The sequence below is a fragment of the Scardinius erythrophthalmus genome, assembly GCF_964197995.2.
Source record: "Scardinius erythrophthalmus genome assembly, chromosome: 21".
NCBI lineage: Eukaryota > Metazoa > Chordata > Actinopteri > Cypriniformes > Leuciscidae > Scardinius > Scardinius erythrophthalmus.
The window spans coordinates 21042696-21070522 of NC_138241.1; the positions used below are offsets into that span (position 1 = coordinate 21042696).

Sequence of the window (27827 nt, forward strand, 5' to 3'; positions counted from 1 at the left end):
TGTTGTTTAACAACATACTGATTGTCCAGCTGACGAAACATCTTTCCGAAAAAGAAAAAAAACTTTCAGTAGAGAAAAACTCAATAAAATACTTTTAAAAGTTGTGAGTTATAATAGCAATAATGTGATCTAGGACCTTTATGCAGTGCTTGACATTGTAAAGACTGTAAGTCTATCCCTCACAGCCTCAATTTCATCCGCTTTAAATTCGATATGGTGTCTAACCTGACTAAAGTCTAAAGCGGCTAATGTATTGGAAGTCTCACACATTCACAGAAAACAGCTTACTTCTGCGTTGCAAAATAAGGTGGATATGCAATACTTTATAAATAAAAATTCCAGGAAGTTACATAGCACCGGCCAATCATCAGATTGTAACTGGTGATGCTTGCTATTTATGTGGTCAGTAAACAGATTGTGGGTGGTCTGAGGATAATAAAAAGGGTCTAAAAGTTTGAACTTGTCTGAACAGTTGGGGGTGCTGTAGATCTAAGTCCACTGTGGGACTGATCCCTGTCTCAACATACCTTGGTATACTATAAAAAGGCTTTAGGAGGAGAGTAGAGATAGAGGTGATCACATACTGTAGGTACTGCACTCAAGAGACAAAGAGGAGAGAAAATGAGGAAGAGAGCAGATGCGTGTGAAGACTGAGAGTGGGTAAAAGGGCTCAAGTGAAGGGACGGAAGTGAATCTGACAGCCATCTTAACTTATTACAGCAAATGGAACCAAGCCGAATTAGGTGCGTTATTTTTTGGTGCTGAATGTCACATTGGTCTCAGAATATTAGCATCACTTGAACAGTAAGCTATACCATTGATCGCTCTGGGCCAGTATGATGCACAGTCATTAACTTCAATGTCTTCAAAAAGCACTCTATTTCTGAACCAAGGCTGCATACTGTATGTATTATACATCATTTTCCTGGAAGGCGTATGCACATGTTCCTGTGTGCGTGTTTATAAATTACATAACTCTGCATACTGAACAGGACAACAACATCTTACACCTGAAAATGATATTTAAATGGTAATCAAGAAAAATGATAAACCTATATAGAAGCTAAGCCAATAAAATCAAACAATATTTGGTCATTTTAAAACTCTCAGGCTAATACCATGTTCACTTGGCCTGTTAACAGAAGTAGGTGCTCCATGTCAGTTCCAAAATATTGTGACAGCTTATTGTACAATTTTAGTGAATTTTAGTGAAAATTATATTTATTTTATATTTAAATTGACAATCAATTAAAATTGATAAAATAAAAATTAGTAAGAAAGATAAGAAAATAAATAAATATATAATCATAAAAAACAACTGGCAAAGCTGCACAAAATGTCTCATGCCTGTAGATAATTTTAAAATGGACTGTTTATTCAATCAATCAATCAATCAATCAATCAATCAATCAATCAATCAATCAATCAATCAACCAGTTAATCACCAATACTAATAATAAAAAATGCCAAAGCTGTAAAAAGTTTCTGTAGATCATTTAAACAGACTGTGAGGTGCTGTCCACTATTTTTTTCACTTCATTTCACATGTCTCTGTTTTATCATGCAAGACAAGTGTGCTGCGCATCTAGAGATGAACAGGAAAGAAATGACAGAGCGAAACAGTACACACACAAACACGCACACATCATACATACAATATATTGCATCTTTTTGATTAATATTTCCAGTTGCTTTTTCATTGCTTTCACATAAGTAGCCAGGCACACAGACGGAGAGGGTGAAAAGTGGATGCAAAACAATGGCAAATAAAAAAAAACACTGTTATTAAAATGAAAACTTACGATGGCTTGAATGTTCAATAGAAACCTTTTTATCTGTTAGAAAAAGGCAAAAACAAAGAAAAAAGAAAATAATGAACACAAGGATGGATGAGCAAAGTTGAGCATAGATCAGAGATGACTGCAACTGAAAGTGGAACAAATAATCAATAAATGCAAATACAAGCAAATGAAACATCAAACCATAAACATTGAAATCAAAGGGATGGTAGGCACTCATTTGTAGAATGAGAGGAATCAATTGTGAGGAGATAATATATATATATGAATGTGTGTGTGTGTGTGTGTGTGTGTGTGTGTGTGTGTGTGTGTGTGTGTGTGTGTGTGTGTGTGTGTGTGTGTGTCTGTGTCTGTGTCTATGCTGCATTATTAAAGCTGGAATCTGGGTTGTGCTCCAACTTTAAGCCCAGACAGGCCGCACTAAAACTTCCAGTCTGCACTGTGTTCTGGCTGAGCAGTGTGTGCATATGTGAGTGTGTGAGCAAACTATTGATGTTCTCCTAAGAGTATTCACTGCTGTCAGCTGTGCTCTTCCAAAACCAGCACTGGGATGAGCACCCACTGTCAAGATGAATCTGGCTCACCGTCACATGACTGATGTGTTTCTTCACTTGCTAGTATTAAAGTACATTTTGTCTGACTGCCCAAACCTCACCGTTTACCCTCCTGTCCATCTGTGTTCGCCCGGAGCCCTGTGCCAACTCATTTCTGAGGATGTGAGGACCAGCATTATTTTAGTACCATTTAAATACCATTTTATATATATATATATATATATATATATATACATATATATATATATATATATATATATATATATATATATATATACATATATATATATATATATATATATATATATATATATATATATATATATTTAATTTTCTGTTTTCATTTGAATTTTATTTAAAATTTTAGTAATTTAATAGTGTTAGTAATTTACACTTTAAAGTTTAGTATTTTTTTTTATGTGTGTGTTTTTTTTTTCAGTTTTAGTTATTTTAGTACATCAAGTTAAACTAAATAAAAAGGGACAATGTTGCCATAGCAACTATCTAAAAATTAATGAGGTTTACGTTTTTTATATTTTATTTTATTTTATTTAACAAATTTTTTTATTTAAGGTTTTAATTTTAGGTAGCTATAATAGCCAAGGTAAGGACCAAGTTCATATCTGTTACATACTCATTAGATTGGTAGTCACATTCCAAAAAAGTTGTCATTTTGTCACTGATGATGCTGGGTCATGTGACTTACTGCGGGCACACAGTCCCTCTGTGCAGTTCTTGCTCTCCATCATGCTGCCGCTGCAGTGACGTCCTCCGTTACGCGGTGGGGGTGCTTGACATTCACGACTGCGCCAGTGCGTGCACTCTGTCCCACACGCGGACCACTTGGCCCACTCCGTCCAGCCTCCATCCACTAGGAAAATACAAAAATGGATCATGTGTGAATCTGTTAGTGGGGGGTTATACAAGTGTGTCATGTGAAGTTGTGATAGATGTCAGTCTTCACCTGGACAGAGGGTGGTGCAGGTGACTCTTTGGAATGGTGGGCCATCACAGAAGGCTCCTCCATTGAGCGGTGCTGGATTGGTGCAGCTGCGTGTCCGTCGCTGCCAGCCCCGCCCACACTGAGCATTGCACTCTGACCACTCTGTCCAGGATGACCAACCCCCACTCACTAAGGAAGGAAAACCAGATACACATATACATATCATGAGACATGCAGTTTGATCTAAGGAGAATGGAGCCTTTTAGCTACAGTAACTGGACTATAAAAGAAGAAGAAAAACAAGCAGCAATGCAAAAGGAACCACTTTGAGCCATAGAGCAGGATAAGATGTACAAGAGAGTTGCATATTATATCATATTGTCTGAGGGATAATGTACAGTCAGTCAGACATTATCATTACATAAACGACCAGGACCCCAATTTGAAGCAGAGAGGGTCTTGAAACATCCTGAAGGAGTTTGTTTTGCAACAATGACCAGATTAATGTATTTTGTCCTGTGTGGTACACAGGTGTTTACCAAATAAATAAACATGAAATATTGATTTTGTGCTGACATATTGTTATGGACACTAGTGTTTCAAAAGCTTGGGGTTGGTAAGATTTTTTGAATGTTTTTGAAAAGGAGTCTCTTATGTTCACCCAACGATGCATTTATTTGATCAAAAAAGACAGTAAAAACTGTAATATTGTGAAATATTATTATTATTATTTAATTTATGTTTTCTATTTGAATATATTTTAAAATGTAATTTATTCCTGTGATGCCAAATCTGAATTTTTAGTAGTCATTACTCAAGTCTTCAGTGTCACATGATCCCTCAGAAATCATTCTAATATGCTGAATATTATCAATTTTGCTTCTTAATATTTTTGAGGCAAGCGTGAAACATTTTTTTCAGGATTCTTTTCACAAGAACAGCATTTATTTAAAATCTTTTGTATGTCTTTACTGTCACTTTGTTTTGATCAATTTAATGCATCCTTGCTGAATAAAAATATACATTTCTTTTATCTTACAGATCCCAAACTTTTAAATGGTAGTGTATCTATTTGAACTTTTTGATTATGTGAGAAGAAAAATAACACAATAGAGAGTAATACAAAATACATCAAAGTAGCAGAGTGTAGGTCACTGGTCAAATTTACAGTTATCGATTATTATAGACTGTAGAATGCAGGAACTGACCAATAAGGATCAGGTATTTCAGAGGGTGATTCTAGGGGTGATTCTAGTACTCTTCCCCTTGATAGATTCTTTCAGTGATTCAGATGGCTGCAGGGATTCTGATTGGTCAAGTGGTTACCGTAGACGATGAGTGTGGCAGTGCTGCTGCGTCGCTTAGCGACCACATTGCGAGCCACGCAGGTGTAGTTAGCCGTGTCAGAGAGTCGAGCCTGCTTGATGATTAGGTCATGGTCGATGGTAATTAGAAAGTTAGAATCCAGCGCCGGGTCAATGAGCTCTTCGTTCTTCAGCCAGTCCACCTGTGACATTATAAAAAATTTATCCATTCAGTTTGTAGAAGAGTGATGTGTTTCTGGACCAAAAACTGCACTTAAAATTATTTGAATAGAAAATTAAAAAGCACCATGCTCTGAATACAAAAGAGGTGTAATTTAATGAAACTGAACAGTGTCAAATATCCTGTGTGGTTGAAAGTTTTATCAAAGCCTAAAAACTGTAAACATCAAGCAATCAATCACTGTTTGTTTGTTTGTTACTTTGCATTGAAAAAACTGAAAAAAACTCCAGATGGAGGTTGAGACAATAACAGAAAGGATGGGAAGGCGAGATGGCACCTCAGCAGGCGGGATGCCCTCTGGTGGACGACACTGCAACAAGACTTCTTGCTCCAGACGCACCTCCCTGCCAAGAGGCTCCTGCTCAAAGTTCTTCCTTAGGTCTGATAAACACAGAAATTATTTTTTAAAGCAAAACGAACAACAAAAAAGTGTTTCCATTTGTTTCAATTATAAGCTAAGTATTATTCATATGTGTTCTGGATTTAAGTAGCAATAGCAAAAATAGTGAGCGTTCTATAGTCAAAATTCTTGGTTTCTCTTCAGGAGCTGTCTTCTAAAAAGGCATGTCACAGCAACAGATCACATAAGCTGCTGAACACAAACTCACAGGCGATGCGGACGTAAGCCCGCCGGCTCTTTGTGGTGCCTGCCGAGCTCCAGGCAACACACTGGCACCAATAATCCTCCAGCCCAAACAACTCCTCTACCTGCGTCCGGGAGACAGAGATGTCTACTTCTCTCACTACCAGACCTAAGACAGGGAAAAAGAAAAGAATATATCAATCAAGTTTCAAACATACGTGTTACTGAGTGAAATTGCAAGCTCCCACACTGTGCTTTTTATTTAAAAATAATAGTTGCATTTACATTGATGCATTTGGCAGATATAATAAAAGATAAATAATTATAAAAAAATATATATATATATAATAAAAACTATAAATAATAAAATATATTATTATAAAATAATAATATAACATCAATACAAAATGAATAAACATTTATAAAATAAACCTTTTTTTTAAATGTTTTAAAAAATCATGAAAATAAAATGTACAAAAAATGTATAAAAAATATTTACAATAATGTAAAGCTAATGTAAATATAGTTATTAGGAAGATTATAAGTACTAAAGAAAAATAAGCTTGATAGGGGCTGACAGGGTGAAACAGTTTTGATCATTTTATGATTCAGGCTTCCCTCACAGATCTTATGGCCATAGCCATGTTCACTGACATGCAAGTAGACTATAAAGTACACAGTATGCTGACAACCACTTCTAAATAAATGACTTTGAAAGACAAATCACAATATTACAGCATACAATGACATCCTAGAGAATGAATCAAAATCCTGAAAATTGGACAAAAAAAGGGAAATTGTAGAGGAAAAAAACTACAATCCTTTGAAGCATGGCGAATGACACAATTGGATTAAAAACGACATAACTATAAAACTATTGATCTAAAGATTTTGATTGTTTATAGAAACAACATATATGTTGTATAACTTTATGGGCCCTATCTTGCACCCAGCGCAATTGACTTTGTACACTGACGCATGTATCATTCTTATTTTGCACCCGCGCAAAGCGGACTTTTCCCTCCAGAGACGCACGTCGGTAAGTTAGGAAATACACTTGCGCTCCCCAGGGCAGTTCAGCGCAAAGAGGAGGCGTGTTCTGGCGCAAACGTTCCTTCATGCTATTTTGCAGGTTTAGAAAACAATTGCGCCACTAATCAGGAAAAAATAGTTTAAAGTCAGTGGCGCGTTGCGCATGTTATTCATATGCTATTTTAAAGGGTAAGTTCGGTATTTTACACTTAAAGCCCTGTTAACAGATCGTTTCTGATGAAATAGAACGGTTAAGATTAAAATTTGGACACATGCTGCTGTCCCGAGAATTTTAGGTTTCTTTCGCTTTCCCCAAAACCTCTAGAATGGGTGTATAGGTGCACTGGAACAATACTTCATAAAACGCATTAAACTTTCGTTTACAAAGACCTGAAACTCACCGAGTGGTCAGGGGTGTTCACTGATATGCTCACACAAAAATCGCTGCAAAAGTTGCTTTCCAACAGGTGTTTTACCATTCGTTGTAAAACTGTGGATGTATTTTTCCAAACGTCTCACACCCGTAGATTCTTCCGTTGAGAGCTTGAATAATAGACACTCCAGCCCAGTTGGTGGCGATAATGCACCTTTGCCAATTGCAAGCAAACCACTGGCATTTCATTGAATACACAGAAGAAGCAGAAGAAGAAGCGGCGGAGTAATACCGTACCTCTCTCAGCACATTCAACACAAGTCAATGGAGTTGGACAAAAACTACGATAAAACCTGCTGGAAAGCATCTTTTGCAGCAATTTTTGTATGAGCATATCAGTGAACACCCCTAACCACTCGGTGAGTTTCAGGTCTTTGTAAACGAAAGTTTAATGCGTTTTATGAAGGATTGTTCCAGTGCACCTATACACCCATTCTAGAGGTTTTGGGGAAAGCGAAATAAACCTAAAATTCTCGGGACAGCAGCATGTCCAAATTTTAATCTTAACCGTTCTATTTCATCAGAAACGATCTGTAAACAGGGCTTTAAGTGTAAAATACCGAACTTGTCCAAGCATACATCTAGCTTACAAATTTACCCAAATTATCATACGCCTGTTTAACCGAAGTTAATTTGGGTGGGTTTCTCCATTTCAATGTAACTTCTCTCTCTTTTATGGCCGTGACGAGAGCGTTGCTCTCCTCGGCTGTGAACCGCTCCTGGCACGCGTCTGGCAAATCCGCCGTTAGGCTACAATAGCAATCCGCTATGGAAAAAGCGTGTCTGCTCTTAAAGGGAATGTGAGATGACGCTCTGATTGGTTTATTTCACGTTACGCCCAAATCACACCTATGAATAATGAAGCTACTTCAGACCAACCCCTTTTAGATTCAAGAGTCATTTATCCCGCCGGGAAAATAGCAACAGTGCCCAAGACCCGCCCACAAAGTTACTTGCGCTTTGCGCTTGACACTTGCGTTTCAGATCGTTAAAATAGGGCCCTATAAGTTATCGTTCAAAATCATTTCCTCTGTGGAGAAAATTAATGGATTTTTTATTTCCGGAACTCGACTGCTGCACTCTATTCTGTACTGCCAACTTTCTGGAATCAGCCTGGAAAGGGGGTTTTCCTATTCTACAGTACACAGAAACTTCAGCAGGTCAAGACCTGAACCCCACTAAACACTTGTGGGACGAACTGAAATGTCCAACTCCATATTAATGTCCATAGTAGTGAAATTAAATGTTCAACAACACATATAAGTCTTGTGTTCAGGTGTCCACATCTTTTGGTCAATATGGCAAACTATACCTGTAATAGGGTCCAGACTCTCCTTGGTCACATGGTCATTCTGGTTCACCCATTCTCCGTTGCATTTGAAGTATATTTGAGTGGCTGGAGCAGCCTTGCAGGAAAGTTTGACAGGTCTGTTTTTCACTATGAAGGCGTCCTCTGGCTCGCTCTGGAATTCCGGCAATGGTTCGGCTGGCGCAGACGGAAACGAGTCCGGGAGAACTTCGCTGTAATCGCTGCCATCTACGAAAACAAAGAGAGAGCTGTAAGAACATGTGTACGGTTTGCCCAAGTCTGTATTCACAAGCGTGTATCTGTCACAGCAAATGAGTTTGGCCTCAGGGGTAATGGCGAGACAGTCGGTGTGTGTGGAGAAAGCCTTGGTCCCTGACATTTCAAGTGTACTCTAGTAATACAGCATTTGCTCTTCTCCTTCCCGAGGAGTCCAAACAGACGAAAGATGAAGGTGGGGAGCTTGACCTTACATTGAAACACCCAGTGATCACTCATTATCCCCTGACATTTTCCCAGTGACAGATCCCTCCCAGCACCACAGCACAGCACTCATCCAGGGGGCCAGTGTGCTTCACGGCTCCGCAGCCAGGACCTGACACCTCCAACACGACAATGCTGTTAACCTTTCAAGCATTAAACGCTACACAGGCTATTGACTACCAAGTGAAAATGAGGTCTGTAGACACCTGCGCCGCGGGGCAAAATGGGAAAGTTGTTGGTCTGCACTTTCGGTGATTTGTAGCACACAACACTTTTCCAAGCTGACAAATTTTTTTAGGTTTGTCAACTGTGAAATGGTATTTTTCTGACTAACCTTAATTATAGTGGGCTGATGTGCTATAACTTAAAAGCATGTGTTCAGATAGTAAATGTCCTTCGTTTCCCCCTTCCCCCAATTCAATACAAGGTTAATGCGCAACATTTGTTTTAATTTACTATTCTTCCCTAGTCTGCACCGTCAAGCCCAAATATTTATCCCAGAGTTGCTCTTTCATTGACAGGCATAATCACAAATGACAACAAAGGCAATTACAAACAAACAAAAAAGACTCTGAGCGAGATGACAACTCCCTTTGGCCGTACCAGGGGGAAGTTCGGCCATTAAACTCCAGAGGCTCTCATGGTTCAAGAAACAGCATGAGTTTAATTATCACGCACGTACAACTATCATCATTTGGCATTGTAATGATGTGCTAAAATATTTCTGATGGCATAGGTTAGCTTTCTGCAGAGCAAGAGCATTGTTTAGTTCTCATTCATATCCTGATGCTGAAGGACATCATAAGTGCTCTGAAGGCTGACATGCGGGTCAACCGTCTTCGTGCACCTCTGTGTTTGATGGAGCAAGCGTGTGTGAGAGGTACAGGGGTCTGGACTTGTCCGCAGACTGCAGATGTGAAAGAGGTGAGGGAAGAGCAAACTGAAAATTGGATTTGGGAGGGTGTTTTCACATACAAAGAGGGAGGAACACTATACAGGTCAGTTCAAAATAGAAAGGGCAGAAAAGAGGGAAAATAAAAGAGAAAGAGAAAGAGAGCAAACAAACTGGGCTTGACCAGTTTTGTTGAATAATTGTAAACATAGATACTGTTATACTGTTATACATTTTCCCATAGGTCCATTTTCCTGGTTGCATTCGCACCACCAGTAGATGTAAGCTGGCCGAAAGTGATATTTGTGATAATTTAGATGGAATGTAAACATAAGTTATGTGATTGAAAGAGACTAAATCTCCAACGACAACTTGCAGTGCTACATATCATCGAGGCTGAGTAAAAAAAACAACGCGCAGACAGGTAAATGCCATCCACCACTGTGTTCCATGTTTGTGGAGTAAGTATAAACTGTGTGTTCACAATGCTTTTTAAAATAGCAGGTACCAGTGTTTCTGGTACCATATGGCATGCGTTCGGCCAATCAACGTACACTTCCGTCACTGGTCGTTCCTATTGTGCTGGGTTAGACCCAACTCTTAGTTAATGTAGTCCCCCCCAAAAGTTGTTCCTATAATTAAAATCTTTCCTTGTTCCTGGTGCGAACATGCCAAAAAGCGGGTAATTCCACCAATAGGAACTATTCCAAACGTTCCTCCGGTGAGAAAGCCCCTAATATCTCAATATTATTTAAGACACGGCGTCTTGAGATTTTACTTCACAACACATGCTGAAATGGGTGAAGCCCTGTGTAGTGTTATTGTGTGCGTTACACACAACAAAATCTAATTCATCAACACGCACATCAGATAGGTCAGTGGCTGGAAGGCCACTAGAAGGTCCTAGCAGAAAGTGTCAGTCCAACTTTGTGTCATTATGTGACAGCTACGTCCTTTCTCCAAGCTCACGGTGAGAAAACATTAAGAGACACATATCTATGTATCTATCTATTTAGAAATAAAGTAAAATAAAATAAAATAAAATATATTCTATCCATCTATTGATCGGGGTCACAAACCATAAAAAGCATTCTTTCGCAATTTCAACCTGAGAAGATGCTGTTAACATATCATTTTCACCATTATACTCTCCATATCACACAAAAAGCTAAAATAATCATACTTTAACACAGAGATTCAATCATTTCAGTACTTTAACAGATATTGCTCTCGTTTTCCAGAGACGAATGTGTATTGTGCCACTGACTAACTCTGCATCTCTATTTTCTCTCTCGTCCCTTTTCTCCTTTCCTCCCTTTGTGTCATTCTGTTCTCCGACAGCTGTCAGCTTGTCTTTTTCAGACTTTGACTTCTCTGTCGATAAGCAATTGTGTTTCTCTTTTTCCACACTACCTCCATATGGCATCGATTGCTACAGAAAATCACCAGTCAAAAACATAGCCTGTCATTCCCTGTCACACACAGAGAGAAAAAAAGCATGACATTTTGTCGAAACAACAAGAGAAGCCGAGTGAGAATGTTTACGCGAGTTCCTCACGTGTGTGTGTGTGTGTGTGTGTGTGTGTGTGTGTGTGTGTGTGTGTGTGTGTGTGTATGAATGCAGGATCTTTTGGGTGACAAATCCTGTGTGAAAGTCAGTGTGAAACAGACAGTGAGACAGAGATACAGACTGAGCAATGTTTATTTATTTGTCTTTCGGTTTGTCTTTCTATCAGTCTGTCCATCTATCCATTTATAAAATAGATAATGATAAAACGATAAAATAAGATAATGTTTTTGTTTTTTGTTTTTTTATTTTTGGATGAGCAGTTTGACAAACACAAAATCGTTGGCCCTCCATTGGGTTGGACACTAACTTTACAAAGATTGCTCTCAAACATAGTTTGAAGAGCAGACACGAATACCCATCAGGCATTTTTGGCAGCCCACAATTTAGCTGAAATGGTCCTGGCACTTCTAAAAAGAGGGAAGCTCTTAAGAGGCCCCCAACTGCAGGTCTTTTATCACGGTAATGATAGACAAGACACAGCCGGGACCAAAGCCTCCCAGATCTCGGTCTCTGGGAAGGGTGTAAACATCCACACATATGTGCAAACAACCACACATACTCATGAACACAAAAAAAACAAGAAAACATCCAAATCAAAGGCAGCTGCACTTTTGAGATGTGTGAGAAGCGATTCTGGAGTTAAGATTGCGATGGAAGAGAAACAGAAATGCTCAAAGGGCCAACACACACAGCTAGAAATGATGTGGACTAAAATCAGGTGTCTTGTCTCTCACACACACAAAAGAACAATGGCAAGTCAAAATTTATACACAAAAGAATGGTGACGCTCACTCAAAAAGCAACGGAGGGTGTCAGACAGTGTAATTTTGCTAGCTCCAGAAGGTCTGCAGTCATGGGAGCCACACTTTATCATTAGCTTACAAGGGCTGTCATTACCGTCCACAAAAAAAAATAAAAAAAAAATAAATATTGACTACAGCTTTACCCCCAACTTTGCAGCTCTCTTCATGATGCTTTTAAAACCTAGAGCGTCTGGACTTCATCAATGCTGAGAATCAACATTTCTCAACAGTCAAGACCACAAGTGGTGAAAATGGGTGATAAAATCCTGCCCACAGAGACTTTAAGTACTAGCATGTCTCAACTCTTCTACCCAAAAGTGATCTTGACTACTCTCACCTATATTAGCCTTTTTGATTTACAGAAATGCAGTGAGGATATACTGCTCTGAAAGATCATAATTAATGGTTCACCCAAAAAATATTTACTCGCCCTCATATTGTCCCAAACCTTCCGTCTTCAGTGAAACAAAAAATAACATTTTATGAATGTTGTTAAAGTTTTGGTGATCACCGACTACCACTGTATCGACCAAAAAGAAAAAGAAAATTCTTCCTCCTGTGGAACCTAAAAGAAGATATTTCAAGAAAATCATACAGGTTTGTAACGACAATGTTGATCTGTTCAAACACACATTATACCAATCACTCAACACAAAACAGGCAGAACTGCAAAAACACACTCTACAAATTCAAAATAGAATTACCACTTTACAGCAATTTGCATAGCAAACAGCTGGTGTTACTGACTCATTTAAGATATAACCTTGATATAACCTGAGCTACTCCAACCTGTTATGATTTATCTTTGCTCAAAACAATATCCTTCTTGTTCTTGTGATTGTATCTGATTGGATGAGGCTGAAAAAAACAAACCGGCTGATTTACAGACACCTGTTGTCACACACATCAGTTCAATTATATATTAATGCATCATGTTGCCATGTTGCTTGGCAACCGTAATCAGCCTATGGGTAATTTAATGGACAATATTACTTGGCAGAAGAACTGTGTTTGTGATTATTGTTATTAAAAAATGAAATTATGTACTGAACATTGGGTTATATTCTATTGCTGTTTATGAAAGGAATACACTACTATAAAAAATATGGGGTCGTAAGAATGTTTAAAAAAAAATAAACCTCTTATGCTCACCAAGCCCACCATTTATTTAAATCAAAATACAGTAAAATCAGTAATGTTGTGAAATATTAATACAATTTAAAATAAAGGGTTTACCATTTTAATATATTTTAAAATGTCATTTATTCTTGTGGTGACAAGAAAGCTGCATTTTCAGCATCATTACTTCTTCAGAGTCACATGAACCTTCAGAAATCATTCTTGAGTTGAGTTGAGTTGTGCTGATCAAAATTTTTGTGAAAAACATGCTACTTATTTTCAGTATTCTGAATAGAAAGTTAAAAAGATTTACCATGTTTACAGGAATTTATTGTGGTAAGATAACTGTAATGTATGACAGCTTATTGTTGTATTTGTATGGTTGTATCATCATTCCCACTGCATGTCTGAGAGAGGTTCCCTGTCTGTCTCTAGTAAACATAACATGATCATTTGAGTTATTTCTCAGTAATAGCCCAGCTATATCCTGCTGATGATGAGGGCGCTGTGTCTGAGGAAGTGACACAGAGTGGAGCTGACAGGAATATTCTCTCAGCATCTCTTCTAACCACAGTAGTCAAAGCAGAAATGATCTTATAATGGCTGCATCATTACTGACACAATCACCTCTTTCAAACACACCAACTCACTCAGGGTACAAAAATAATACTTTCAAAGCATCAAATGAGAGTAAATATTGGCTTTAGTAATTAAATAAAACAGTTATCAACGTAAGCGACACAAGCTATTTAAAACAAAGAAAACATCTGTCGTGACGTGCATCTTCTAACGACTTTTAACACAATGGAAAATTTACCATAAGAAGCTTATCTAGAAAGTTTATTTATAATGTTTATTTCAAACTACCGTTCAAAACAAGAACTTAATACTTTTATTAAGCAGGGATGCATTAAACTGATCAAAAGTGGCAGTAAAGACTAACATTTTCACAAAAGATTTAAATAAATGCTGTTCTTTTGAACTTTATATTGTTTAAATAGCCTAAACCTGTACACAACTGTACAACACAACTGTTTTCAACATTGATAATAATGAGAAATGTTCCTTGAGCACCAAATCAGCATATTAGAATGATCATGTGACACTGAAAACTGGAGTAATGATGCTGAAAATTCAGCTTTGCCATCACAGGAATAAGTTAGAGATTTAAATTATACTAAAATAGAAAGCTGTTATTATACATTATAATTGTATGTCACAATATTACATATATCTGACAAATGCAGCCAAAACACACACACCATTTTTTTATTTTTGAACAGTGCAGGTATATGGACTATTTGTTGCATTAAGCCAATGAAACAAAAACTGACCTAAATTTTTTGCAACTAAAATATATATCATGGGCAGTAAGAAATATTTATATCCAGTATACCCTCTGGCAGGTGTATAAAAAAGTTAATTTTGGGCCGACACACACCTTCTTTGTGTGTGAAGTTTCTTTATCATTTTAAAGGAGAACTCCGTTCAAATTTTTTTGTAAATTTGGAGTGCTGTCAGTACAGAGAACAACGACAAAAATCGGTGTTGCCTACACCATGTTATCCTCTTTTTAAAATTTGCACGCTGTTGACTTCATTGGGGCAAGTTTTAAATCTGCTTTTAGCCTCTTAACATCCTTGATGTGTCATTACAAGTGCCCAGCCATTGTGAGTGATTCCTTCAGAGTGAACACGGTGAATCTGACTGCAGTAGATGTGAAAGATATGAATAAAAATGATGTTATTTCAGCCAGCGCACATACCTGTATTTACATCCTGTTTTCAGTCGAAGTTCACAGTAGTCGATTGTTGAGTTCACGCGCATAGGTTTAGTACCTATGATCACGCGCAACTCGAACTCGACAATCGACTACTGTGGACTTCGACCGAAAACAGGATGTAAATACAGGTATGTGCGCTGGTTGAATTAACATAATTTTTATTCATATCTTTCACATCTACTGCAGTCAGATTCACCGTGTTCACTCTGAAGGAATCACTCACAATGGCTGGGCACTTGTAATGACACATCAAGGATGTTAAGAGGCTAAAAGCAGATTTAAAACTTGCCCCATTGAAGTCAACAGGGTGCAAATTTTAAAAAGAGGATAACACGGTGTAGGCAACACCGATTTTTGTCGTTGTTCTCTGTACTGACAGCACTCCAAATTTACAAAAAAAATGAGCTCAATGTTAAAATTGACCGGAGTTCTCCTTTAATAGGCACTACAAAAAAAAGTTTGTGTGTGTGTGTTCGTGTTCTAAACACTACCAACACCATCATCATCAGGTTCTCCACAGTAACACTGTAGTAATGGCACGCAAGTTGGACTAAAGAAAGACAATGATAAAACATCACCTGGTGCTTCTTATAGGACAATTACAAGTGATTGATATTACAAGAGTTTACAAGCACACACTAATATCTGAAATGGAGCTAGGACAAAAACACAATAAATGTCTATTAATCTTAGTCTAACACAACTGGCCATATTTAAATCCATTCAGAATTATTTGGATTTTCTCTAAATTGCAGCACAGAAAATGTGAGGAAAAAAATTTGCTGGGGAACAGAAGTACCATGGAAGAACATGAAACAAATCAAGGAAAACGTGTGAAGAGGAAAAACCACTCGAGACAGGAAGAGAGAGTGACACTGCTTACCAGAGAGTGTGTTTATATAAACACTGCGGATAAGGTGTATATTGACAGGTTTCAGCAGTCCATTAGAACATCTAAAGTAAAGAAAGTAGTAACAAGGCAGATCTACAAGGTCACGCTGAGTTCACTGCACACATAAACAAACTACATCTTTACTTGCTAAATTGCCATGCACACAGCATAAAGGAGGAGGCAAACGTGTTTGGAAAAACTGAGTGATTGCAGAGGGCAAGAGATACAAAACATAAAAGAAAAAAGCAATCAGTTAATATAAAAGACATATTTCATCCTGGATGGATTTCCCAGAATGCCCTTCAGTTTATCACTCTCCATTTTCTCTCTAATCTGAATCAGAATCAACACTTCTTGTCTAGGACAGTACAGCTTCTCATCATCACTTTCTCTCGGCTTTCTCTCTCCGATACACACAACCACACATACGGCAAGATGTAAACACTAGCATGTACAAACACACATGCTTCTACTCAAATGAGGTGTGAGATGAAGATCTAAGAATAATGGCTCTGGGAATCATCATGGCAGCAGAAATGTCACGCCTTTGATTGAATCTAGCATGTTAACAAGCTCTAGTGTGTGACAGGGCTATTTCTGTCCTCTGTGTATGTGGGTATGTGTGTGAGTGTGGATTGAGTCTCCAGGGTGGCTGGCAGATTGGCATAGGTGAGGGTTTGTGGGAAACAGATATCTGAACTGACAAGAATGCTGCGCTCAACCATTCAGCACATTTTAAGAGCCGCCGGACAAATATGCACGTGCATGCACACGCAAGCAGGTGCCTAGGTCCCTTAGGAGATGTATGTTAGTGTGTAAACAGACACAAAGAACGCATGTCATGAAGATATTTGATTATTTACATAAGAGCTGGGCTTGACTCCACCCCTCCGGTCAGACATGCCCACTCCCCCAGGCTTATAATTACCACTGAGAGAATTAACGAACAGCAGCTGTGGTGTGTTTTTTTCTTAAAGGTGGGGTAAGCTATATTTCAAAAACACTGTTGGACATTGTTGATATTTGAAATGAACCCAAACAAACACACCCCTCTCTTCAATGCTCCGCCTCCAAAACTCACCCTCCAATCCTAACCGCCCTGCTCCGAGTCGATCTCGAAACCTGATCGCCGGCATGCGAGGCAAGTGCACTAACTCAGCGCGACTCTCACCAGCTGGCCTCCGTTACGCACGCAATCTAAGAGTGGATGTCTGTTTATCATAGCAGAAGCGCAACAAAATAATGCTTCACGAAATTACGAGTAATTACAAACAAGATTTATTTGTTAGTTGTTACTCACTTGTGGAACGGAATCAAAGCAACATCCGTCTGTTTTCGGGCCTTCCCGCTTAGCTCTCTCCAGCGCTGGAAAGCTTTTCTAATATTAACACAGGTCCTAAAGATCTTTCCTGATCATAACCCTTCATTTTCCAGGGATATTCTTCTGAGCTTGTCTCTTTTGTATTGTGTTTCATCTCTATTTCTGCAGTATTTCTTCAAATCTCCCTCTTGTTCATTCTCTTTTCCTCCACCGTCATACGCCCCCTAATGCTGATTGGCTACACACGTTTGTTGTTGTTGTTGGTGTGTCGGTCCGACTAACTTCCAAACAGCGTTTTTTTTTAAATAACGTTAACCCCACCTTTAATATCAACAGTTGGTAGTCATTTCCAAAAAATATTGTATAAAATCCAATTTGCCACCAGTGTTAAGAACATTAACTTGGAATGGCAGAAAACATTAAAAATATATTTTTGATATTGAAATCTTATATATAATTAAATATATAATTAAATAGAACGCGCAAGAGCTTCAAATGACAAAGCATCATAAATGTATCATAGAAGCATAACAGTGGTCTCTACGACTCGTTTTATGAGTCAAGTCAAGTCAAGTCAAGTGTATTTGTATAGCGCTTTTCACAATACAGATTGTATCAAAGCAGCTTCACAGTATTAAATTAAAATAATACAACAAGGTTTGTTTCTAATGGAATTTATTGATTGATAAAATTAAAATTAAATATCCCCAAAATATCATATTATGAGTATGGAACAACATGATAAGTAACTGATGGCAGAATTAAATGTTTGGGTCTAAATCAGATGTTTCTGAGTTTGAAATGTGTCTACGGCTGCATCCGAAATCGCATACTTCCCTACTATAATAGTAGGCGAAAAACAGTATGTGGCAAAAGAACTATGTCCGAATTCACAGTACTCATAAGAGTTGGCAAAAAGTCCCCGGATGACCTACTACTTCCGGCGAGTTTCCAAAATGTGCATACATTGGACACTTTACTATCCCATGAGGCCACGGGAGAGGATTTATGAATGGCAGTGAACCGACGTAACTGATGCTGGTAGGTCACATGATAATGACAACATGGCGAATGTAGTACGTCCAGATTACATTCATACTACACACAATCATACTATATAGAACATACTTTTTTAGCGGTCGTGAAGTAATAACTTATTCAAAATAAGTACCTACTCAAGAGAGTATGCGACACAGCCTACAAGAATGTGACACATTCCATGGGAATGGCATGGCGATGGAGAGCCCATCAGTGCTCTTCTTCCTGTGCTGCTGACTCTGTATTTGGGCACAGCTAGAGGGCGCCGCCCCCCACTGAGCCCATTTATCAGCCACCATCAATAACTGCCCCATTCTGCTGAACCCCCCCTGTAAACCTCTCTCCCCCAACACCACCTACTGCATGGGAACAGGCAGAGAACCCCCAAACCATCAATCACCCCCAGACAAACATCAGGGCGAGAAAGAAAGAGTGAGATCAAGTGAGGGATTTTTAGCCATGTGAAAGTGGCCACTGAAACAAGCAAGTCTTAACATCAAAGTCAAGTGATGGCACTTCATGGGTGTGTAACTGTGTATGCAAGGTGGCACATGTGTGTGGCTGGTTGCCACGACGTTCAGTCACATGGACTTGATCTCCCTGAGGAGCTTTAGTTGATACACAGATCTCTATGGAACAGCACTGCACTGAATTCAACATCATCATCCTCTCTTTTCTTTCTTTTTCTCCAGAAAACTTAATTTTCAAGAGTCTTTTTCCAAAAGACAGAGGCACAAAGGGTATTTCTGTGTCATATCTGGATGGGAGAAGTGTTTCATCTGAAGTCAAACAGAGCTTCTGAGCCACTTTTATCTCTCTAGTTTTGGATATTTTGATTTCATGCAAAACGCAAAAATTATTTTTGGCGATATCTTGCTATGTTAAAAAGTTGTCTTTTCTACTGACGTTCCAGAAATTCTTCAATTAAGGTGTCTGATCATGGAATCTAATTGCCTTCACAATTTGATCATGTGAACTAATTGATCCCCTAAAGCAACCTGAGCTTATTTACACACACAACTAATGATTAGCATTAAGATGTAGTGTCATTTACACAAATAGTTAGAATATATGTAATTGTATCCCTTAATTTTGATCCACAAATGCAAATGCACTCTTTTTTATATACATGTTCTAGAACCCAACTAAGGTTTAGGCCATTTTACTTCTACAGAGAGTACAGAGAGATCCTTCTGTGCACCTTTACCCCCAACACATACCCCATCCCCCTTCTTGGGGTTGAGCTGTGGAGCCAGGCTGCTTTAAATGGGTGTAATTAGATGAGAAGATGAGCAGCATTCCTTCCTAAGGGCAGGGTGATTACAGGCCCTCTCTAGACTCCCTACAATTACCCACTCTATTCCAAACACACACACACACACACAGGAAGGTTCTCTCCCCTCAACAAACTACTCCACCTGATTACCACTCAGCGGAAGGACATATAGAGGACGAGGCACACACACTAAGTCAAGCACTCAAAACCAAAAATCCAAATTTTGAGGAGGTGAAGTGATCAGTCTGACCTCTGACCCCTGATGTCATCAGACACAAGCCTCAGGCAGTGATGGGGTAATGGCTAACATTTCAGAAACACCCCCAAAATGTGGACCCTCTCAAAACTCCGCCTCACCTTCATCTTAAATCACGGACAGACTCTTTCTTTGTCTTTCTTTCAATGTATCAAACATATCACAGAGACTGTGGTAATTATAGAAAATGGCATGTTGAGAGAAGCTCACTCGTTGTGGATTATAATGAAGACCAACCTGTGAGTCATTCAGTTTTATTCTGCGCTCAGAAGAGTCAAAGACTAAACATTACCTTTCAAACCTCACATTTCTGAAACATTCATAAATGCACTCTAGATGCACTGTTAGATCCATAGATCACAGATCCAATAATTCCCTTACACAAAATGAACAAGCAAAACAGAATAAAATGGTCCATCTTCACTAGAAAATAGCAAACATGATGATGAGATGAACATGATGTATTCCAATAGGTCGCATTAGACTCATTTTCTGAGCCAGTGGCATGTGGATTGTTAAAATCTGCAAAAATAATAACTACAGTACTGTAGTCCTGTATCTCTTATGTGTTACTAACAGTTGTTTCTCTATAATCACAGTCTTTTTGGAGCAAAGTCAGCAAAAAATTGTATTTGGTATTTTTAGTTTGATTATGGCGGAATTTGTAAACTTTTTAATTAGTCCATGCATTTCCAATTCTTTGAGCCATCCATGCAGAATGAGGAAACAGAGACCTTAGACACAGACTGATAATTGTATCATTCTATTAATACGTCACGACAAAAATAAATAAATAAATAAATAAACAAATAAATAAATAAAAAGCATGTTTGATTGGGGATTGCTCTGTTGGGGCTGGGTAGGGTTGTATATGGTGGGTATATAAAATGCAATTTGCAACAATAAAAAATCTATGACAAAAAAAATGTTGCATTTAATGAGCAATTGCCTAGTTGGGTGCGAGAGTGAACGTGTGAACTGCAGCATCATCAGAATACCAGTGTTGCCTTTGAGATTTTGTGGTGTTGGCACATGTGAAGAAAGAAAGAAAGAAAGAAAGAAAGAAAGAAAGAAAGAAAGAAAGAAAGAAAGAAAGAAAGAAAGAAAGAAAGAAAGAAAGAAAGAAAGAAAGAAAGAAAGAAAGAAAGAAAGAAAGAAAGAAAGAACACAACTAAACAAAAACCCAACACAAAATCCAAATAAAAACACAAATCAATCAACACAAGACAAAAAACAAGGAATGAAAAAGAGCAAACATCCGTGGGCTAGTGAGACATTGGTACTGTATCTGTGGCTGGGTTCTCTAGAGAGGGATACGATTAGATGTACCTTCCAGCAAAATGACATCAGGACTCGAGAGAAAATGTTAAAAAGATATGGAGAAAAGACAGAGGGGACAAAGAACATGAGATGGAGGGGAAGGGGAATTTACCTAGCAACTCTTGAAATCGGGAGAATATGAAAGTGTGCTGTGGCTAATCCTAAGAAAGAAAGTCAGAAGCCTGAAATTAAAGACATAGTTTGGAGACCAGACTGAGAAAGAGGTCGATTGTTTAAGTATCCAAGGAAAAGGGGGAACAGTGGAGACAGAATAAGTCTGTTAAGAAGGAGGAGGACAGAACCAGGAAGAGGGAGGGAATGAAAACATGTGTGCCTTGTCCAAGTAACCATGGGAAAGGCTGGAGCATGGAAAGAAAGAGCAAGCGGCGAGACCGAAAGAGAAAGCAAGAGGAAAATAAAGAGACAAGGTATTAACCCAATTCCCTGGATGAGTTTAGTGCAGCCAGGGGTATGTTGGGCCGTTATTGTCTCTGGCTCTGAGCTGTCCTCAAGAAATTTGTTGTGACAGCCCAGCATCTCTTGACAAAATGCTTTAGCAATGCTGCACCACTGTCATGTTAATGAAGACATGTGAAGACATGCAAAACCAGTTGACACATTGCGATGGACTAACTAACACACATCGGTATATGCACAGATGCACAGCGGTAAGAATAGATAGCCGACTGAAGCTCGCTGATGAGCCGACACAATGCTGCATCACTCCCGCATCCCACGAACATAACAGATGCTGAAAGACTGGCATGATCACTCATGCCTGTGAATGGATGGGATGTGATATATTGGCTGTAAACAGCCAGACACATACAGACATTCACACATGCACACACGGACGAGCATGCAAGCAGGGGGATTGGCGTCACTCATTGCGTCCCCTTGCATCAGAGTGCTCCCCTGGTGCTCGCTCAGGCAAGAACAGGTACAAAGAGCACCAACAGTGCTCCTCGCTGAAACACTACACACACACACACACACACAGTTAAGATGGAAAGAAGCTTCGAGTTGGAGCCAGAGGGTGAAATAAGCAGACAGACACAAAGTTAACCTAAGAAGAAGAAAGATAGATACATTTGATAGAGTGAGCAAGACAGAAGGTAAAATTGGAGCGGTTCATCGATCTCCTGACCCTACTTTGGCTTTGGCAAAGTGAATGTGTCTTGTGCTTAGATTAGCAAAGCTTAATGCTGTTTACATCCTTTATCTACCCTGCTTTTTGCTCTTTCCTACTGACTTTCTTTTTACCTCCACCATGCCGCTATCCATCTTATAGAACTTATTTAACCTCTCACCCTCAAACCCTCATAACCTTTCATTTTCTCTTGCACTCACCTTGTAGGTAGACAGCACAGGATTCCTGTCCTCCATCTCCATTAAAACAACAGTAAAAAAGCTCTTAAAGGCTATAATGTCTCTCACTCACATTACTGGTTGTTTTCCCAGTCTAGTGACTCAGCACTCCGATTTAAATTATTCAAAAACAGCCACTGGCATGCTGATGGTATTTTAACTATGAGCAGACATGAGCGACTGTGAACATGTTTTGGCATGGCTAGGTTGTAACAGGTCAATTGAAATGTGAGATTCGAATTAAAATGTACACAGTGAAAAGAAACGATTATCTAAATTTGTTATTAGTCCGTCTTTCGATAAAAAAAAAAAAAAATGCTGTTGTATTATCTACAGTATTTCAGATATACCCACCCCTAAATGGCACATAAAATGGACAAATTAGGGATGCACAATTTTGCACAATATTTTTATGGCGGTCTTAATTTCTTCATTTTCAAATGAGCTTTTATTTTATGTGGAAAACAGCAGACAGCCCTTGACAATAAAGGTTTGGCAAGATGGCTGCAACCCCAAATTATAGTGCAGAGATGGAGTCCGTTTGGAGCAGTATTTACTATGAACCAAACCGCTCTAAAACACTGGATCGTGAGCTGCACACGTGTAAATGAACAGAGCCACGCTTCACTCTGAAACAGGCAGCACATATATTTATTCAAACAAATCACAGATCTGATTTAATTAAAAATCTTTACAATTTGATAATCGCACTAAGCCATATTGAGATTTCAAAGATTTCAATTAATCGTCCAGCCCTGAGACAGTAGGATCTACAGTCTACAAACTGTAGATGGACACTGTAAATGTCAGTTAGACAGTCTCTAAGGGTGTGTTGTTCACCCTTGGCATGTTTGGTTTGATTTAAATAAACCCTGGTGCGATTGCTCTGTTAGTACGGTTCATTTGAATAAGTGTGAACACTGCCATCCGAACCCTAGTGCGCACCAAACGAGCGGAACGAGACCACTGAAAAGATGGGTCTCGGACCCCTTCCATACGAACTCTGGTGAGGTTAGAATGAAATATGAATGCAACACGGACCAAAGACATGTAATCGAACCAAAAACAGGACATGATGTCACAAGATGCAAAACTAAAAAGGACAGACTGCTCAAGCATATCGTTTTTTTCTCGTCATAGTCACGATGTTACCATCACAGTTCGGTACAGGCAGAACCACGTCTCGCTGAACCTCGCAGCAGATCTTTGTTTGTGTGTGTGACGGAGAAATTCCTGCCGATTTTGATTCCTTTACACATTTTATAAGCTCTTCACAAGTTCTCAGCTGGTCAAAATACCATCATATATAGGCTACGCACATAGTGTACAACGAGCAAAATGTGCTTTTTTTTTGGTCCGGACCAAACAAACCAAGTGAAACGAACTACAAGTGTGAACACCCTAAATGGGTGTTTCTTGGCCAGAATAAACTGCATGTGGACCAGATTTTATGCTGAAAGTCAAAGTCTGACTAAATTTGCACTTGTGGGAAAATATGGGAACCTCTGATGAATGAAGAATATGCTGGAAATGCAATCAGCTTCCAAATCTCCACAGAATGTCAGTCATTTGATGAGTCATGACTGATCTAATTCCTCTGACTAACTACATTTTAGCAGCATGGCTTGATCAATTTAGGCTGAAAGTGTTATATTGCATTATTAATTGAAGGAGCATTATCAGGGGTCCTATCAAATGAAAGCCCTCCGCTTGACGTACAGCAAACTGCAGGTTGTGTGAAATCCCAGCTGCACTGCAGTGATTGACAGATAGTGACAGTGTGTTACTGGGAGCTGTGGTCAAGAAAGACTGGTCCTGTCACATGTCCAGAGCCCTGGGCTTGAATGTTTTCCTCTCTGATGCCGAGACAGAGCGACTAGCGTGACGAGCCTCCATGCCTGCTATGACGTTAACAAGCAATGACATTCCCTGTCTCTTTCTCCTCTCCTTCAGCTGCTCTTCCCTCCTTCACAGTGTCCTTTTCCCACTCATTACTCAGCCAGGGCACTGAGCGAGGAGTTAAGTCTCTGTAACAGTGGCAGTGCTTTGAGGATGCCGACTCCATGGCATCAGTTCAAACAATCCTGCTGTGCATGTAACCACAACTCTGTAAGATTGCTTCCTTATCATTCTGCTTAATTTTAAGGGTATTTGTGTTGTGTTTGCAAACAGGGCAATAATACCTGAAGAAAACTTTCAGTTAGCATTCCCATTCATCTCATTAAGTGTCCTTCTGATAAAAAAGAAAAGGTGTATCAGTTTTCACACAGAAGACTGAAGTAATGGATGCTGAAAATCTGGGTGATTATCGTTAACTAAAACCACAAAAAAAAATTGTTATGTAATAAACTAAATGAACATCAACTGAAATAAATATATAAAAAGCTAGTTGCCAACACAAAATTTCTCTTTTTTTTTCTAAAGCTAATAATACTACATAGACATTAAAAGACAAAAACTAATAAAAATGACAAAACACAACAAAATTACTAAAACTTTCAAATTAAAGAGAAAACAGAAAATACACAAAAAAAATCGAATTCAAAATATTACAAAAACTATAACAGTATATCAACGATACTAAAATAAGAAAATTCAGCTTTGCCATCACAGGGATAAATACAATTTTAAATGTATAAATAATAAATCTTCTCAATCCCAATCTTTTGAGTTATGACATCTACCAGCTTGTGCAACTGAGGTCATGCTAACCATGACCTTTTAGGTACAGGCATCTCCTGAGATTAAGATCCAAGGAATTTAAGTGTTTCTATTTGTTGTTTGCAGAGTTTTCTTTTACACATATGCATCATTTTACCATTCCACTCAGTGTGCATCATAGCGCCTTTGACATGCTGCATGGATGTCTCATGCTGTTTGTATGCAGCAGTGTTCTCTAGATAGCACGGCTGCATAAGGACACTGTCTCCAGAGCAGAGAGGGGTGGAATGGGCCTTTCCGTGGTCCCTTACCGCATGCAGGCAAGCCCAGAGCTTTGTGGCTCCCATTAGGATGATAAAGAGACCTCTCATCAGCTCAGTCCCTCTGGCCAAAAGCTGACATAAGATTTACCTTCAAAACCTTCGTATAAGCCAAACAGCCTGCCGAGTGACTGAACAGATGGAGATAGAAAGGGAAAAAAAGACGGCGGACTGTACCTTGTGGCCATATTTATTATATTTCTAAGCTTGTAGTCTAGATTTCTAAGGCTGAAGTGTAATAGAGGAGCCTTCATAGTACAACAGCACTACGGCCAGGGCTTTAAATGTGGAGGGTAAATCAATAGAAAGACTGGAAGACAGATGGATGGGGAGATGCTGTGTGGACAGATAGAGTAAAATAATGAGGAAAAGGTAAGAGAAAAATGATGTAGGTTGAGTCTGACCTGCATAACAGAGAATACTATTGATTATTACTAAACTAGAGCAGGGTAGTCGACAATGAGCACAAAGCTTTAAAAGAGTAAAAAGACTAGACTGAACATAGACTTAAAGAGATAGTTCAAATGATAATAAAAACTTTTTTTTTATTTACTCATCTTCATGTCATTCCAAGCTAACTTTCTTCAGTGGAATGCAAAATTAATTTCCATGCAATTACTATGAAAGGGATAGTCCATGAAAAAATGAGAAGTCTGTGATTATTTACTCACCCTTATGTTTTTCCAAACCTGTATGACTTAGAGATGAAAGAAGATATTTTGAAGAATGTTAACCTAACAGTTTCAGTTCCCATTGAATTCCATTGTGTCTTTGTCCATACAATGGAAGTCAATGGGAACAGAAAACGTTTCGTTCCCAATATTCTTCAAAATATCTTTTTTGTTCCACAGAAAGAAAGTCATCTTTTTAGTATGCAAAAAAAAAATCGTTCATCGTTCATGAATTGCACTGATCTGTTCGACTCACTGAATCAATTATCCAGTAGTATCAGTTACAGTAACAGCTCATCAGTATGATGTGAATCAGTGAATGATGACTTAAATTTAGGCAAAGTTATACAATGGCTTCAGAAGAATGGCGTCTAAAGCACAATTCAGTGACTTTTATGATGCTTTCGTGCCCTTTTTGAAGCTTGAAAGCTCCATTCCTCATTCATGAAGAAAGTCAGAGTGGTTTAGATTAGAACAACATGAGGGTGACTGGGTGAGTAAATGAAATGTTTGGGTGAACTATCCCTTTAAACAAAGCCATACACAATTAGAGCAGGCCAGCCAGCTTAGACGAGAGGACAGAGACAAATGACATGAGGTGCTTTAGACAAATCACTTTAACTACGAGTGTGCCGTTACAGACAAATCCGTGCGGATTCCACGGCAACACGGTGACCGTTACTAAAGCCAAAATCTGAGAGAGTGGGTAAATCCACTTACGAATGTCATTAACATGAGCAAAGGCAACATATGGGGGCTCTAACGGATGATGTCATGGTATGGGTGGTCTACAGGAGCCGAGGAGAAAACAATGCCACCCTTCCCCTCACTGAAAGAGACCTCCACCCTCCTGAAAGCCCAGATTATTGCAGTCAATCATAATAGATTATCTTTCCACGAGCGCCTATAATCGCTTTGTGAAATCATAGCAAAATCACATGCAAGCCAAAAACTGTTTTCTCAGTAAAAGCTTTAGAAAAAAACATACTGTAGGTGAAATAACGGTCTCTGCAGTCTGCAGTACGTCGACACTCTAACAAACATGTGAACAAGTTACATAAAATGTAGAATTCACACACACCAGAGAATAGAAAAACCAATATGAGTCCACAATAATTTCCATCTACGCACCGCAACCTGTGTGCACACACATCCTCACACACACCCACGCTCTCAAACCAATATAATATCCAAGTGTCCCTGAGGGATGCTCTCGAACCTTTTAGGGCCAATGAACCTGCTATTTCAGTGGAATGGGCGTGTGTTTTTTGAAAGTGCTTGTTTGCTATTAGGAGAAAAGCCTGTCATATGAGCGTTACATATCTCAGGGGTCTTGTATTAACTGACTCTTCACACTTAGGCTTCTGAAACAATGCCCAGGACAACTACAAAAGACCTGAGTGGACCTTTGGCCATGGGACAACTCCGAAAAGACATGGAAGGTTATTGCACAGGTAAGAATGGTCAATAAAAGTTTTACAATGAAGATACAAATGGATGGATGCGGGTAAATGAAGTGTTCAGAGTAATCATGCCTGACCCTATAATAGTTCCATTATCATTTACACTACTGTCCAGGAGTTAGTGCAATTTTTTTTAAGGAAATAAATACTTTTATTCAGCAAGGATGCATGAAATTGATCAAAAGTGACAGTTAGACATTTACACTGTTACAAAATCTTTTTATATCACTTAAATGCTATTTAGTTTCTATCCATCAAAGAATCCTGACAAATCAGCTTTGCCATTACAAGGAATACAAAAGACTTACTTCAAAAACATTACCATCCATTAAAATTTTGAACAGTACTGTGTGGAGCACAGAAAGTTAGAATCAAGTTAAAACATTATCTAACCAG

The 27827-nt window shown here is 38.7% G+C and overlaps 1 protein-coding gene across 1 annotated transcript in view; it reads right to left on the reverse strand.

Annotated features, from left to right (window-relative positions):
* unc5b (unc-5 netrin receptor B) overlaps positions 1-27827 on the reverse strand; it is a 62184-nt gene that overhangs the window by 10607 nt on the left and 23750 nt on the right. Inside the window, exons 2-8 of the mRNA XM_081350170.1 lie at positions 8202-8426; positions 5450-5593; positions 5119-5222; positions 4623-4803; positions 3318-3485; positions 3060-3224; positions 1803-1835 (exon numbers count right to left, since the gene is read on the reverse strand). Of these exons, the coding sequence (XP_081206296.1) occupies positions 1803-1835; positions 3060-3224; positions 3318-3485; positions 4623-4803; positions 5119-5222; positions 5450-5593; positions 8202-8426 (1020 nt within the window). The remainder of the gene's footprint in view (positions 1-1802; positions 1836-3059; positions 3225-3317; positions 3486-4622; positions 4804-5118; positions 5223-5449; positions 5594-8201; positions 8427-27827) is intronic.